Source organism: Carassius auratus, chromosome 14 (genome assembly GCF_003368295.1).
Source record: "Carassius auratus strain Wakin chromosome 14, ASM336829v1, whole genome shotgun sequence".
Classification (NCBI taxonomy): domain Eukaryota; kingdom Metazoa; phylum Chordata; class Actinopteri; order Cypriniformes; family Cyprinidae; genus Carassius; species Carassius auratus.
This window is the reverse complement of record NC_039256.1, coordinates 31,915,867-31,931,351: the sequence shown is the minus strand read 5'-3', so window position 1 is coordinate 31,931,351 and position 15,485 is coordinate 31,915,867. Positions and strand designations below refer to the sequence as shown.

At 37.3% G+C, this 15,485-nt stretch overlaps 3 protein-coding genes across 5 annotated transcripts in view; 2 read left to right on the top strand and 1 right to left on the bottom strand.

The window, feature by feature from the left end:
* The window catches only part of LOC113114360 (uncharacterized), a 575,280-nt gene that overhangs the window by 331,143 nt on the left and 228,652 nt on the right, over positions 1-15,485 (top strand). The gene's annotated exons all lie outside the window — the stretch shown is intronic.
* LOC113114366 (toll-like receptor 6) lies at positions 1,601-5,246 on the top strand. Its single transcript, XM_026281281.1, has 2 exons — positions 1,601-1,637; positions 2,153-5,246. The coding sequence occupies exon 2, from the start codon at positions 2,157-2,159 to the stop codon at positions 4,548-4,550; it is 2,394 nt and encodes a 797-aa protein (XP_026137066.1). The 5' UTR covers positions 1,601-1,637; positions 2,153-2,156; the 3' UTR covers positions 4,551-5,246.
* Positions 5,396-14,660, bottom strand: LOC113114372 (integrator complex subunit 10). Of its 2 annotated transcripts, XM_026281290.1 has the most exons (18): positions 14,407-14,660; positions 14,001-14,068; positions 13,812-13,915; positions 13,021-13,160; positions 12,499-12,580; positions 12,249-12,389; positions 11,974-12,145; positions 11,711-11,880; positions 11,218-11,348; positions 10,965-11,118; positions 10,748-10,830; positions 10,286-10,450; positions 10,096-10,204; positions 9,162-9,241; positions 8,927-9,089; positions 8,458-8,551; positions 6,757-6,825; positions 5,396-5,912 (listed from the first exon to the last, which is right to left on the bottom strand). In XM_026281290.1, the coding sequence occupies exons 1-18, from the start codon at positions 14,533-14,535 to the stop codon at positions 5,756-5,758; spliced, it is 2,211 nt and encodes a 736-aa protein (XP_026137075.1). In that variant the 5' UTR covers positions 14,536-14,660; the 3' UTR covers positions 5,396-5,755. The 2 variants fall into 2 exon arrangements, with proteins under 2 accessions (XP_026137075.1, XP_026137076.1); XM_026281291.1 differs by lacking the exon at positions 6,757-6,825 and having other exon boundaries at positions 14,407-14,659.

The following is a 15,485-nucleotide window of genomic DNA, read 5'->3' as shown; positions in this document are numbered from 1 at the left end:
ATAACCTTTTTTTCTTGGCTATGTTAACATTAAAGACAGAACTAAAGGGAATGATCGTTTTGTGCACATTATGGAAATGTTCTCTAAATCCTTTTAGATGAATGTCCAGCTGTTCCAGAATTCTTTTCCGTAAATTCTTCTTTTTTTTTTAATTGAGATTTATACATCAAAGCTGAATACATAAGCTTTCCATGATGTATGGTTTGATGCAAGGACAATATTTGTCTGTGATACAACTTTTTTAAAATCTGGAATCTGAGGGTGCCAAAAAAATCTAAAAATAAAACTATATATATATATATATATATATATATATATATATATATATATATATATATATATATATATATATATATATATATATATATATATATATAGTTTTAATGAAGTTGCATATATAAATAAAATATTTTTTATTTTTTATTTTTTTTTACCAAGTAAAAAAACACTTATAGGCTAGACATAATTAACAGATGTACATAACACACATTTTACTAGGGGGATTTTATATATTTTATTAAGCTATACCTTCACCCAGAGAATGTTCATATGTGAAAATCATATGCTATACATGGCCTTATAGTTAGCATATATGGCAATAACACTCTTGATATAGGGAAATATATGGTCAAAGGCTATATTACATTTTCATAACGAAATGCAGCCTTAATTTGCTCAAAAGCACGCCGTCAGGAGCACGCAGTCGGCTGGTGCTTTAAAATACTTAAGATTATTTGATACAATACCTAAAGCTGAAAATAAAACATGGTTGCTTAGACACACACTTTAGAGAGACTAACAGCATTAACTGCATCTGAGGCAAAATAAATCACTGCATAACTACAGTTCCTCACAACAACGTTATCAGTCTTCCGTAAAAACACAGACCGTACGCTAAAGTTTGTTCAAAGATGGATATCTCTTATGAAAGATGCAGTGCTAAGCATGTTATTTGTTGCCTAACAGTGTTTCCGTAACTCTAAAGCATCGTTAAATCAGCAGAAAGAGCAACCAAATCATCTGCTGGTCAAATATGGTACTGTATGTTCTGCCAAACAGGTCGAACAATGCTGCTCAATTTCTAAGCAATGATTTATGTTAAAAATCCTATTTTAGACATAAATGACCCTGGACCACATACATAAGGTTGATTTTATTATTATTTTTTCCTTAATAAATAAGCTTTTCATGATCCAACTATTTGAAAATCTGGAATCTGAGCGTGCAAACAAATCTAAATATTGAGAAAATCACCTTTAAAGTTCTTAGCAATACATATTACTAATCAAAAATTACGTTTTGATATGTTCTTAAAATTCTTATGATTTTTGGAATGCCTTGCCTTGCCTATATGTTCATATTATGAAACATTTGTGTTAGAGTTAGTTTATGCAAAACATATTAAAAACAAAATAAAACATGAAGCACCTGCTTACTGGGACAAGATGCTTGCAACAAAGTCAAAGTATTTCTTCCACATGAGGCTCCATCCCTGAGAGTAAATAACTTGGTCACTGTCAGTAAATGACTGTTGTATGGGGAAGTGAAACTTCGGAAAAAGCAGAAATTAAGTAACATCATTTAAATGTGATCTACGGTCTCATACGACAGTGAACAGCCTCATCTACAGCAGACGGGTAAGAGAAAGAATGTTATCTATCTATCTATCTATCTATCTATCTATCTATCTATCTATCTATCTATCTATCTATCTATCTGTCTATCTATCTATCCTATTTGGTCCAATCTGATGCTGGACCAAATTATTTGTGATCAGTTAAAAACAATGCAGGTAACATGAAAACGGTCCATGATATTTTTTAAAGATAATTTACATGCTAATTAAACGGGAGTTTAAAATATACAACTAATGTACAGTAAATTTAAATGCCAACATTACCATATTCACCACATTATAAAATGTAATAACTTTCACTCTGTAATGTCTTTTGATTCATAGTAAAAGTAGTCCAAATGCATTTCCCAAATGCCTTCATTTGCAGTTATTTATTTATTAAATTTTATTTTAGCAAATTTAAAATACTCCTATGCAACCACAAAGCAAACTAATGTTAGAGACATGAGTAAAAGTGAAAACTGATGGTGGTTGACGTAAAACAGGAAATGAAATCAAGTGTTTTTTCTCCTTCAGAAAGATGAAACCGTTGGGTTGGTGGCTGCCGTTTGTTTATGTCACATGTTTCCACACATCTCCCATTGTGGCCATTAAGAGGATCATAGTGAATTACTCATCTCAGAACCTGTCCTCGGTTCCCCCTGGCCTCGAACCGTCAACGGAGGACTTGGATCTCTCGCTGAATCGCATCCAGGCACTGAGCGCCAAAGACTTTGGCACAACACCACGACTCCACTTCCTCAATCTGTCCTGGAATATACTGGAGAACATAGACACGGATGCATTTAACTCTACGCCAGCTTTGGAGATCTTGGATCTGTCGCACAACAGACTCCAGAACCTCTCGAACCAACCGTACCTGCTTAAAACGGGACGTCTACAGCTCCTAGACTTGTCATCCAACTTGTTTTCCATCATGGCGCTAGGAAGGGAATTTTCCAACTTGAAACACCTGCAGTGGTTGGGCTTGAGTGCCAAATCAATCAGCAACCAAGACTTCACTTACATCACCAATCTTACTCTGAAAACGCTCTTTATTAATGCACACAACCTACAGACGTATCAAGAGAACAGTCTAACAGAAGTACGCTCAGAAAAAGCCATCATTGCCTTATCTAAAAGGGACTTTGACATTGCAATTGCGGTTGATGTGTTTGCAGCGTTTAAAGAAGTCGAATTCACTTTGGTGGACAGCGAGATGAAGGTCATCCAGCAGATGCACCGTCGAGGAATCCTACGCACCGTTAGCTTGGAAATCTCCAAAGTGGAAACCACCTGGCATGTTCTAACAAGCTGTGTAAACACAATATTGCAGTCTACAATCCAACAGCTTTCTTTCTCAGACCTTACAATGACGAAAATGGAAAACGGCATGCCGTTGTCTACAAGCCGCATGCTGGATTCCTTTTCTACGACTAGAGCATCCGTAACCGAATTCATCTTCGATCAAAAAGAGCTCTATGACTTCTTCATAAACATGCCTGCAAGAAGTGTCAGTTTAACCCAAACGCCAATCATCTTCATGACCTGTCCTTTGACTGTTAGCCAGATCGAGGTGTTGGACTTGTCCGATTGCGCACTTACAGAAAACGTCTTCTCGGTTGATCCGAACACTGAATGCAGTACATTGACAAATCTTGTAAAGTTGGTTCTGAAGGGCAACAACTTAAAACTCCTTAGACCATTCACCTCAAGAATCCATCTTATGGATTCGCTTCAATACATCGATCTCAGCCAAAACAAACTTACCTATTCCGAGGAACAAGGCAAATGCGTTTGGCCTCCCAAAGTTGTCCAACTAGATTTGTCTTCGAATGGGTTCGACCAGAGCGTCTTCAAATGTTTGCCTGATTCCATACGGATCCTAAACCTTCAGAATAACCGTGTGACCACAGTTCCTTCAGATCTTCAGGTTTTAGACGACTTGAGGATCCTTGACCTTATGGACAACCGTCTTCTAGACCTTCCCACCTGCCAAGCGTTCCCAAACCTGCAGAAGCTCTCTGTAAGATCCAACTCAATTCATTCGCCTTTACCCGGAGCCCTAGAGACTTGTTTGCATCTTAAAGATCTGGACTTGAGTCGCAACTCCTTCATCTGTACATGTGCTTTGCGTGAATTCACCACACTCATCAAAGACCGAGTGACACGACCAAAAGGAGAATCTCTTGGTCTGACTCTTGGCCACTGGCCAGAAGGATACCGATGCAGTTACCCGGAATCCTGGAGCCACTCCTTACTGGAAGACTTCTACCTTCCTGAGATCTCCTGCAATGCTTGGATCTTGTCCATTACTATTCTGATCCCGACAATCACTTTAATAGTCGCCGTTAGCCTTCTTTGCAATCATCTGGATGTGCCATGGTACCTCAAGATGATCTGGAAATGGACGCGGGCCAAGCACAATGCAATAACTTCCCAGAGGAAAATGGAAGACTTGGAGGGGTTGCGATTCCATGCATTTGTATCGTACAGCCAAAAGAACGCGGACTGGGTTAAATCTCAATTTCTTCCCAAGCTCGAAGGCGACTACGACTTGCGAGTATGTTACCACGAGCGTGACTTCATCCCAGGAAAGACGATTGTCCAGAACATCCTCCGGTGCATCGAGCAGAGCCGAAGGTGCGTTTTTGTGCTCTCCTCTCATTTCGTACAGAGCGAATGGTGCCACTACGAACTCTACTTCGCCAATCACCAGCGGGTGACACGAGGGATGGACAGCATCATTCTCATTCTGCTGGAACCTCTGCCGTTGTATCTGATTCCTTCCAAGTACTACCAGCTCAAGGCTATGATGTCCAGACGCACCTATCTGGAGTGGCCACCGGAAGGAGTCAAGCAGAAACTCTTCTGGGCAAATCTTAGAGCAGCTCTGCAAGCCGACCTTCCCAGTCAGTCAGAGAGAGAAGAATAGTGATAAGAGGAATTTTACTAATCATTTTATAGAGATAGTCAAGCAGATACTCATTTAAAACAGTGGTTCTCAAAACAGAGGGCATCAGCAAGTCTTCACAGGGGCTTCAAGACGACTGAAAATTATTTGAAATAAGACAAAACATGTCTAAAATTAAGATATTTATGGACCTGGAAAATTTAGTTTATTCATTTATTATGCAATGCCAGCTTTGTTTTCGTGTGGCTATTTCAAGGTGAGAAATGTTATAATAAAATTATATCAGGTTTTTAAAATCTATTATTCCGAGAATATGAAGAGATATAACGTTCTTAATAAATAAATAAATAGTGGATTGATTAAATACATCATGGAATGATGCAATAATTAAATGAAAATATAATTAAAATGTAATCATAAATATTTTAATTTAAGGCAGTACCTTGCATAATTTTTTGTTACATGAAAAGCTACGTTTAATTATAATGCCTATGTATGCTTACATTTCAGTGTACATGTATTTATTTATTGCAAAATTCCATGATGCAAATAATTGTATTATTTTAATTCTTATGGAATGGATCACATACAACTGAAAAAGGCATGCATATTTATTGCTTAAAAAGACTGGGGACCCTGAAGAAAATTCAGAAATGTAAGAACTAAGGAGTAAAAAAGGTTGAGAGCCACTGTTTTAAAGTTATTAATTACAAAGATTGGTACCTAGCATGCAAAAGTACCAATCCTTGAAATGAATAACCGTAAGTGAGACAAAAGACATCCTGAGATTTACAGTGACCTTAAGGAAGACCACGTTAGTGATGGATGAACTGAAACAGGGTAGATAATGACAATTAAATTCCATATTCAACTAGAGAACAAATGTTTTATTTATTATGGGCTGACAGCACAACATTATATTACACAATAACACAGTCTAGTTAGGTCAAGAAGCATTTTACAACAATACAATGTGAACATATTGCATTTGCTTTAACAATGAACTATGCATTTTACACACAAATAATAAGAAAATGCTGAATAATTTTGAATGTTTGTTAATTAATACCTAAAATAAAACCATGATGTAAATGAGATCTGCTCGATGACCAATTCATTGCAACTCTAAACATGTCTAAAGCTTTATATGTGATGTAAAAAGTTGACTGATTTCAAAAATGTCTGTAAAGTATCAAAACTGGACTGATACATAGGTCAGAGGTCGCTCAGGGTAATGACTGGACGAGGATGATCTTTTCGTTAATGCAGAAGCGGTGGAGCACTGTGAGCAGGTTTTCTCCGCACCTTGACACCTGACGCTCCATCGCCAGCCGGAAATCCTCCTTCACACCTTTAGTGATTCCTCGAGTCACGGTGTGATGTCTATGAAAACAGACACACATGGCATGTGAGAACACAGAGTCAATACGGGCCACTAAATACAGAAAGAACTGAGAACTGAACCAATGTGAACGTGAACTTTATGCAAAACCCATACAAGAAACAAAACCATTTCGAAACCGCAGTTTCTCCACATTCAGACAGATATAAGAGCAGAGCCCTTCCAATCAAACACTGAACACGCACACATGAATACTGTGGCAGAAAATACACATAAGGGTGAACCTCACAAAGAAACGTCTGGCTCATATTGCATCCCCAAATTCAAAAATAAATAAATAAAATAAAAAAAACTAAATAAATATCTAAAGTGAAATTAAAATGATAAATAAAATAAAATAAAGCTGTATTTAAGAAAACATACTATTTTGAACAGCCTTAAAAGGTTAGTACTTTTTCTATTTGTTTGTTTGTTTTGGGCATAGTTAAGTTTTTAAGCACATTATGAATCTCAAAAAAAAAAAAAAATTGCGAAATATAATTTACTATTTTTTGATTTTGATTCCCGTGTGCGATACGACTCAGACATTTCTTGACATCGCCTGCGAGATTCACTCATGAATGTAAAACGCTGCAATTCAATGAAAACTACGAACACGATGCAATATAAAACGAACGAAATGAAAAAACATTCTTCGAAGACTTCACAAAAACCCGAGTAAAACACAACAGAAAAGGAGCCGTATGAGAACGGGAACGATCTTGCAAAATGATAATGCTTGAGCGGAATGAAGAGAAATAATAGGAGGAGAATGTGAACACATGGTCAGGCTGGGAGGAGTCTGGGAGGGTTGGGGGCGGGGTTTCGGTGATGGGGGTGGGGTACCTGTCAGCCTTCTGAGCCCCTGGAAGCAGCAGGGTGTTTAACTCCACCCCCAGGGCGGGGCTGGGGTTCCTACGGACAGCAAACACTCATAAACGCACCGCCAGCACTACGACAGCATGATCACAGCTGATGCACTCCCACAACCCTTCAAACAGCCCATCAAGAGCTAGCGGCACATCCCAAAACTGCCATTATAAAGCTTAAAACAACATTTCCCCAGTCTATTTTTCAGCGAAAAATACCATACTGATTTACAATGCAATGTAAAGTAACAGCTCTTGCTTTATATCAATTCAGACATGAATGTAATATATATATCTCATTTAGATCATTTATATTTAGAAGTACACTCTTTAAAAATAAAGGTTTCTGAAATTAAATTTTGCAGGGATGCCACAGAAGTCATTCCAGGTCAAATCAACTAAATTTAAGAAACTTGCCCATCTGTCTGGACAAAGACAAACATAAACAGTGATAATAAAGCCAAAATATTAAACTTCATGAATGAATACTGACAGAGTAATCCACTATTTTATAGAAGAGGGTTCAAAATGGAATTTTTCACCTGAGATTCAGAGCCAAATTATAGAGCGTTAAAAATGACTTTAAAAAGACTGAAGCATCATCATTTTATTTTTACACAGAGATCTGTAGGTCTGTTAGTAAAATCGGTTTACTTGAGAAAACTGCTGCATTATATGCTAATGGTGACTGTTCAAAAATGGGAAAAAAGCACTTTTTGAGCTCCAAAGTTTGCAGGCCTGTAACTTGAGAAGTATCTTAATATCACTTTAGATTCTGGTTCCTAAACTTTTCTTCTAGTATCTTCATTTTTAAATCTCTATATGTTTCACTCCCAGACACACGGGGATCTAAATGTACCATTAAACACACCTGTCTGAGATGCACTAATATACTTTTCTCCTCAATGTTTGCATGTCTGTAACTCTAGAAGTTTTAAATATATCTTGATATCCTTTCAGATTCTCGTTCTTAATAAACTTTTCTTTAGCAATCTTTATTTTTAAGGCCCTGTAAGATTCAGTGCCAAAGATATGAAGATCTCAATATGACACCATGTCAAAATTGCTGAATATTTCCCATTTTCAGTCGTCGAAAACCAAGTGTGGGTCACTTTGCATACAGCTGATATTTATAAATAAATATCTCTGGGTTGTTAAAACGAAAATACCTCTCAGTGATCAGTTCTTTAAACCTTTATATATATTTTTTTATAATCTTGTATATATCTTTTACACTGTAAAGAAGCTTTAGTGGCTCCACGGATGATAAAAGTTCTTAACGGAAACATCAATGCCAATAAAAAGCTTTACTTTTAAGTCAGCTCTCTCATTAATCCAGGATTTTTAAAACTATGTTTTCGATAATAAACCCTAAAAAGATCTGAACTTGCAAGTTGCAACCCCTTTAAAACCCCACACAATGTCAGTCAAAGACCATAAAACTGATCAAAAAGGCTTCAGAAAGCAGCTGGAGGACATCAGCACTAAAGCAGGGTAAAGAAAACACACTAAGCAAACCGCCTTCTTCCTGTCACGGATGTTAGTGTTAACCGCAGACTATTAGACATGTCCAAAACAGAAGGAGAAAGGAAACAGGAAGGAGGGAGAGCCCTTCGATGATCACTTCTCATCATCTCCAGTTCCATTGGCTGATGTGAGTGATGTGGGCGGGACTTACTTGATGAGCATCCCCTGATTGGGCAGCAGCTCCAGCTGGACCCGCCCTCCTTCTGTCGTGCGAAGGTAAGCGAACTCTTCTAACATGTCAATGTCTCGGAGAGAAAGCTGGTCAAGGACAAATACACTCATTCTGAATTATGATTGTCTTTCGCAGTGTCAAACATTTCAAATGATCCTGCAGTGTGAAAGAATAACTCTATAAAGCTACTGCATCGTATTAAAAACAGTTTTTGTCCATATAAACATCAGTGTCTGCATCAAGCTGATGCATAAATAAATAAATAATTATAACCAAATTTAAAATGCATTAGTGTGACAATGAACAGATGTGTTATAATGTATTAACTGTGGTCTCAAATATTCTTGAGATTGTACAATGCATTGTAAGTGCATAATTAATGCAGTGAAACTACTTTTATAATGCTTTAAACCATATAATGCTTGTCTATCTCTGTTCTGAAGGATACTGGTGACGTAGTTGAAGAAGTTCTCGTACTGGAAGCTGCCCTGCTGGCAGATCTTATCCACCGCCTTCAGGAAGAGATTCTCACCCTGCGGCCAATCATACTGCAGGAGAACGATCACGTGACCCAGAGCCAGGTCGTCTCTGTTATCTGTGAAGGCCCTCAGCTTAGAAGAGAAGAAACGAGTTAAAAACCGAAGCTGAGCTGTGAGGTTTGAGCAGGTGAGACGTTCAGGTACCTTAAAACAGGCCAGCATGAGCTGGAGACAGAAGGGAAGGATGGATTTACTGGTGCAGGGGAGGAGCCTCAGATCGTTACCTAGATACAGAGGAGAGAGAGATTCCTATTATGGCAAAAAACCTGGCTCATGAATATTAATTAGATGACATGGGCTGCAGATTTCAGTGACATTTGAAATTTAAAAGGTAAAGATTTTTAAGTTCTGCACTTTTGAAAATGACATTTAAACGTTTTTAGACAAAAAAAAATTTCTTTTTTTTTTTCAAATCAAAAAGTCTTTGTAGTAAAAAGTACTTTCTTAGCAAAAACAAAAAAAAGATAATCGAGAGCCAATTTTTGCCAAATTTTTATTTTAGTTACTTTAGTACATCAAATTAAACAATTAAAATGAGAACTTCTACATTGACACATTTCATATTTTATTTTTGTTAACATTTTATTTCATGCAACAAAAATGTTGATGATTTTAATTTAAGTTCAGTTTTAACCTGTTCATGTCATCAAATGTTAATAAATGCTACCTTTCTGTTAATTTTTATAATTATATATTAATGACGAATTTTTATGAACATCAATTCTGGTCATTACTACCAAAAAAACATTCATTTTCTAGATTTTTACCCGTTGATTGTCAGTTGGTTTACAAAATGCCACTGGTGGTTTTATAATTAAAACACACACACAAAATAATAAGTCAGTCTTAAATAAGTCACTGAACATTTTAAAGCCTTGCCAATAGAATGAAACCGTAATAATAAATGCATGAATTATGCTTTAATGTCACGGAGAATAAATATTGCTGTTTTAATGGTTATCAATTACATTTCCACAGTGTAACATCTAATTAATGTATGCTGTTAGTATAAACACAGGATTAATAAAATAAAAGTACTGTAGTAAAACAGTAGTTTATGAAGGTGTTTTAGACGCACCTCTCCTGGTTTTGCTGCGGGGTTTGCGCTGCTCCTCGCTGCTCTTCACCGCTTCATGATTCTGGGGCATCAGACCAGAGACCACCTCCAGAAGCTTCTCGCACGCCATCTGACAAACCACAGCGTCACGCGATGAGATGCACTGAACACACGCGCTCTCATGCAGTGTGTGTGTGTGTGTGTGTGGTACCCTGTACTCTCCCAGGGCGTAGTGACAGGACGCCTGCTGGATGATGGCCCGCTGGGTCTCTAGACTGGAGGAGCCGGAGAGAGGGTTCTGGTTCTGGTTCTGGTTCTGCTGGAGCTGTAGTGATGACATCAGACCCAGACTGGACAGAGCCTTCCTGTACTGACCCTGAACAACACACACACGGGTGAAGACTGAACACAGCTGCAACATCTACTGAAAACATTTCTGTCAACTGAAATAAAGCTAAAAAAAATTAAAATAAAAAAAAGGAATACTAGATGAAAAACTTCAACTAAAGGAAAATGAGAGAATATTACTTTTTCCAACAAACTGAAATAGGTTAAAGTCCAAGTAAAAAATTAAATAAATGAAAAAATAAATAAATAAATAAATAAATAAATAAATAAATATATATATATAATTTTTTTTTTTCTAATCAGTAAAACTAAACTCAAATCATACCTGATAAATGATCATATCTGTAAGGAAAATGCGAAACCACATCCAGATCTCAGTTTTCCACAATGAGCATATCTTAGCGAACTCTGGAATAAAACAGTAACAAACAAGATCATCATAAACACTTTAAAACTAATCATAACATGTAGAAGTCACACACACAGACACACACACAGTCAGACAGACACACAAACACACACACACACACAGTAATACACACCCGTCTCCAGGCTCTGGTGTGAGTGCAGAAGGTCCCAGCTCTCTCGGGCCGTACGGAAGTGCTCTAAAGTCTCGGCCCAACTCGGCATCTCTGCTTTATTCACCACAATGTGCCGCCCTCTACCTTTAGCCAACAAGTCCTCATCGTCAGAGCTCTACACACACACACACACACACACACACACACGTCACGTTCACCACATGCATTTGCACATACTGATGTAATAATAACACTATCAAAACATGAGACAGACCATGGTTTTCTCCCGTCCGTCGGCCAGCTTGCGCTTCTTGTGTGTGTGTTTTCGCTCCACTTCTACATCAGTGTAGACACCGGACAGATCCTCCAGCAGAACCCAGGGACACGAGCTCAGAGACGTGTGACCTGACAACACACAGACACCAGCCACTTACTCATATTACAACAGTCACACACATCAGTGAAGAAATGCCACTATAAGACTACTCAACTGTATTTCATAATAATAAAAATATTGTTTAATTTGTATAAAAATGAATATTAAATAATGAAGTACTAAAATTAACAACAGGATATAAACAAAAACACACACATACAGGGATTGGACAATGAAACACCTGGTTTTAGATCACTATAATGTATTACTTTGGTGTAGAGACTCATTTTGCGGCCAATACAGATTCATTGTGTCTTCAGGAATGATAGATAAAAGCCTTGCACGGTGGCCACACACACACACGCACACACACACACACACACACACTGACCCTGGAAGAGTGACGGCTGCACAGCAGAGACGTAGTGAAAGGCGCTGTGAAACAGCACAAGCGTGCAGCAGGTGACGATCTGAGCACAACAGCGGGAGAAACCTTCACTGTCCGTGGCAGACATGTACCGACACAACTCTGAAACACGCTGCAGGAGCTCCGAGTACGACCTACAACACACACACACACACACTTTTAATGATTATCAATGACAGAATTTTCCTTTTTTGGTGAACTATTCTTTTTAAGATATTGTTTCTCACCGGCTTGCTTTCTCTCCCTGCCAATCACAGAGCGAGCCGACCACGCCCACCATCTCCAGCAGCCTATCCCACGGTTCCGTCACCACCGACGACTTCTCCGACAGCCCGTCAATCACATACCTCTGACTCCGCCCCCGGCCCGGAGACTTCAGCCCGCCCACTTCCTGAGAGCCTGAGAGCCATGCACATTTTCAGTACGCATGAAATACCCAAATGACTTACAAGTGCTAAAATTCATAGTTTAACTGCAAAAAACAGAAGAACTAGGCTTTTACCCTGTATCTGTGCGTCTGCTGACGGCTCCCGTGTGACGTAACAGATGTAGAACTCTGCTGCTTTGTGCATGTATTTATACAGCAGACTGACGGGAAGACACATGTTGGGATTATTCAGAATCAGCGGCAGAACGTCACACACTGAAAGAGATGAAAACACAAGATCACGAAAAGCAAACACAGGATTCTCACACAGAGAAAAGAGCTTATAAAACAAATGTAAAATAATAGAGAGATGATGAATATGCACCGAAAAGCTTCCTGAAGCAGTTGACCGGTGTGTCCAGGTTCTCTACAGTCTCTGCCTCTAACAACGACTCGCCCAAACTCACCTAAGAGAGAGGTCAAGGGTCAGAGGTCAAGCTGGGTATGCATTTGTTTCATTAAAAAAATAAAAAAATTTCAAAGGATTTTGCAATGATCATTTTTCTTGAGTAACACATAGGTGAGAGTCTTCAAGGCATGTTTATTGATGCAGATTTCACAGAATATACACATATGAATATTTCATAGCATGCCAATTTAAAGTGCTTTGTATAAAGATGATTTAAAATGAATAATCAAATAAACATGGAACTAATTATAAACAGACAAAACTGAAATGGATCTTTTCGGAATCACACAGTGACTCACTTGAATCAGAATCAAATCGAATTCTGAGGTGATAAAGATTCATTTTATATTGCATTATTTTATATATTTGTGATAGCTTTTAATTTCCATTTCTGGCTGTTTTAGATAAGACAAGACAAGACAAGATGATTTGACTCACTCCATGCTGAACCACAGACTCTGGGAATCTCTTGAGTAACAGCAGCAGCATCTCTGCTTTCTCCAGTGTGTTGAAACACTGTTCTGTGGCCTTCAGGAGCATCTTACACTGAACCGGACCTGGAAGAGTCTCAAAAACACCTGCACACACACACACACACACACACACAAACACAGTCAGACAAACACACACGTGCAATAAAATGGGCTGGAAATTAATAAACTGAACTAAAACTGTTAAAAACATTTGTGTTAACTGAAATAAAGAATACATGAAATTAAACAAAATACCCTAAAGATAAAACTATCAAAACATATTTAAACTATCAAAAAATTAAATAAATATTAGAAAATTAAAAATAAACAGTGGAAATTATCTCTTTTTTTCCTGAGCAACAAGCTAAAATAAGTAAATAAATTAGTAAATAAAAATATTTGAAAACGAAAATTGTCATTCAATTTTTAAATAAAGTTGGAAATAAATAACTAAAACTGAACTAAAACTAAAACTGACATAAAAATAAATGTAACCTAAATAGTAACAAAAAACTAAAACGAATAAAAATGACAAAAACACATTAAACAATTGCTATTACAATTATATGAAAATAAAAATTTATTAAAAATATTAGTAAAAAACTATAACATTTTAAAATAACACTAAATAATTCAAATTGCTGCTTGTCAAATGTGACTACAATTTTTTTTATGAAAATATAAAAATAATGCCATTTAAAATATTACTAAAACGATGATATACTAAAAAATACTACGTAAATGACGTTCACACACCTTTGAGAAACTGTGCGTGTTTGTCCTGGCTGTCGTTCCGTAGCGCTGCAGTGATCACTGCGATCTCACGCCACACCACCGGCTGCTCCGGGAAATTCACGAATCTGTGCGAATCACGAAACATTAATGAAGAACACCACACAGCCGTCATGTGCAGGAACACATCCAGACTGAAGAACTGAGACTCACATGTCATACAGCAGTCTCCCGGCGGAGGCCGTCCTCTCCGCGTTACGCTCGATACTGTACATCTCATACTGTACACGTGAACATAACACACTCATCAGACACCAAACACACACACTGCACACATGAACAGACTAATGCACAGAGAGCTTTGCATGACTTATATACACACTCAGATATGCATATGCACACTGATGATTAATATACACATTTATCAGAATCAGAACGTGTTTTATTGTTTGTAAACACTAAGGGTTATCCCTTGCTAAATAAAGCTTCTACTGCATAAAACAACTGCAAGATATATAATAATAGAATATTAGACAAAGTGGAGGCATTTTTTTTTCTAAAGTAGTATGCATTGCATTCAAGATACTGTGTGTGTGCCTGTGTGTTGATGTTTTCTCGCCTGTATGTTGAAGTCTGCGGGATAGAGCGTGCGCGCGGTGATCAGCCAGGCTTTCGCTGCATACGGGTCCTGAGGCACGAGCTCCCGCGCGCGCTTCACCAGAAACTCACAGTCGCCCTGCGCGGACATCTGCTCTCGGTAACGGGTGTTAAATAAAAATAGAACCCTTTGGATGTTCAAAGACTGAAGCACAGACTGAAAAACACCGGGACGATCATCGAGAGTTGAACTTTCGCCTGGAAGCTGTTGGTAATTTCAAAATAAAAGTCTCTCTTGGAGAAGACTTCGATCTATTTCTGTTTACTGCTCACTAATCCCATCGACATCATACAGATAATCTAAAAACATGAATAAACACAGTCCCAAACTTATAAAATACAAAAAAAAAAAAAAAAAAAAATAAATAAGTTATTGATCTGCAACTAGGTTGTAAATGGTATTTGAAAGGAATTCATGCAGCGTTCTCTGAACTTTCAAAATGTTCAGTTTTTAAATGTTTTAAAAATTTATCTTGGTTATTGCAAAAAACATTTTGAGAAAATTATTAAAGAGTTGTTTAACCCCCCTGCCAAAAAATACATTTAAAAAAGTAATAAAAAATAAAATAAAAAATAAAAAAATAAAATCTGTCATTTAAACACCCTCAGTTGTATATAATTAATTTATTCTGCTAAACTGAATTCTAGTAGCAGTAGCTGGTAGCCTTTGACTTTCATAGTATTTATTTATTTTCTCTTTTAAAATAAATACATCTCTTAATGTTGCTGAAGGAATGTTTGTTTATAACTTTGAGAGATCCTTGCCACAGCAATGTTATGAGAACTTTGCCTGTTATCTGGGTATATTGTTACTTTCGATGATGAATATTAAACTTTACAGTCCATGATATTAACATGGAATGTGAGGTATACTGTATGCTGATTATAGCAGAAGAGGCTGAACTCAGAATTGCATTGTCTTATTATTTCTGCTTTATTTAAACAAGTATTGTCTGTGAATCTGATTCACTAGACTGATTAGTGAGTTTTCTCACCATCTCACTTTCTAACTATTATTAATATAAAGAACCGCACTCACAC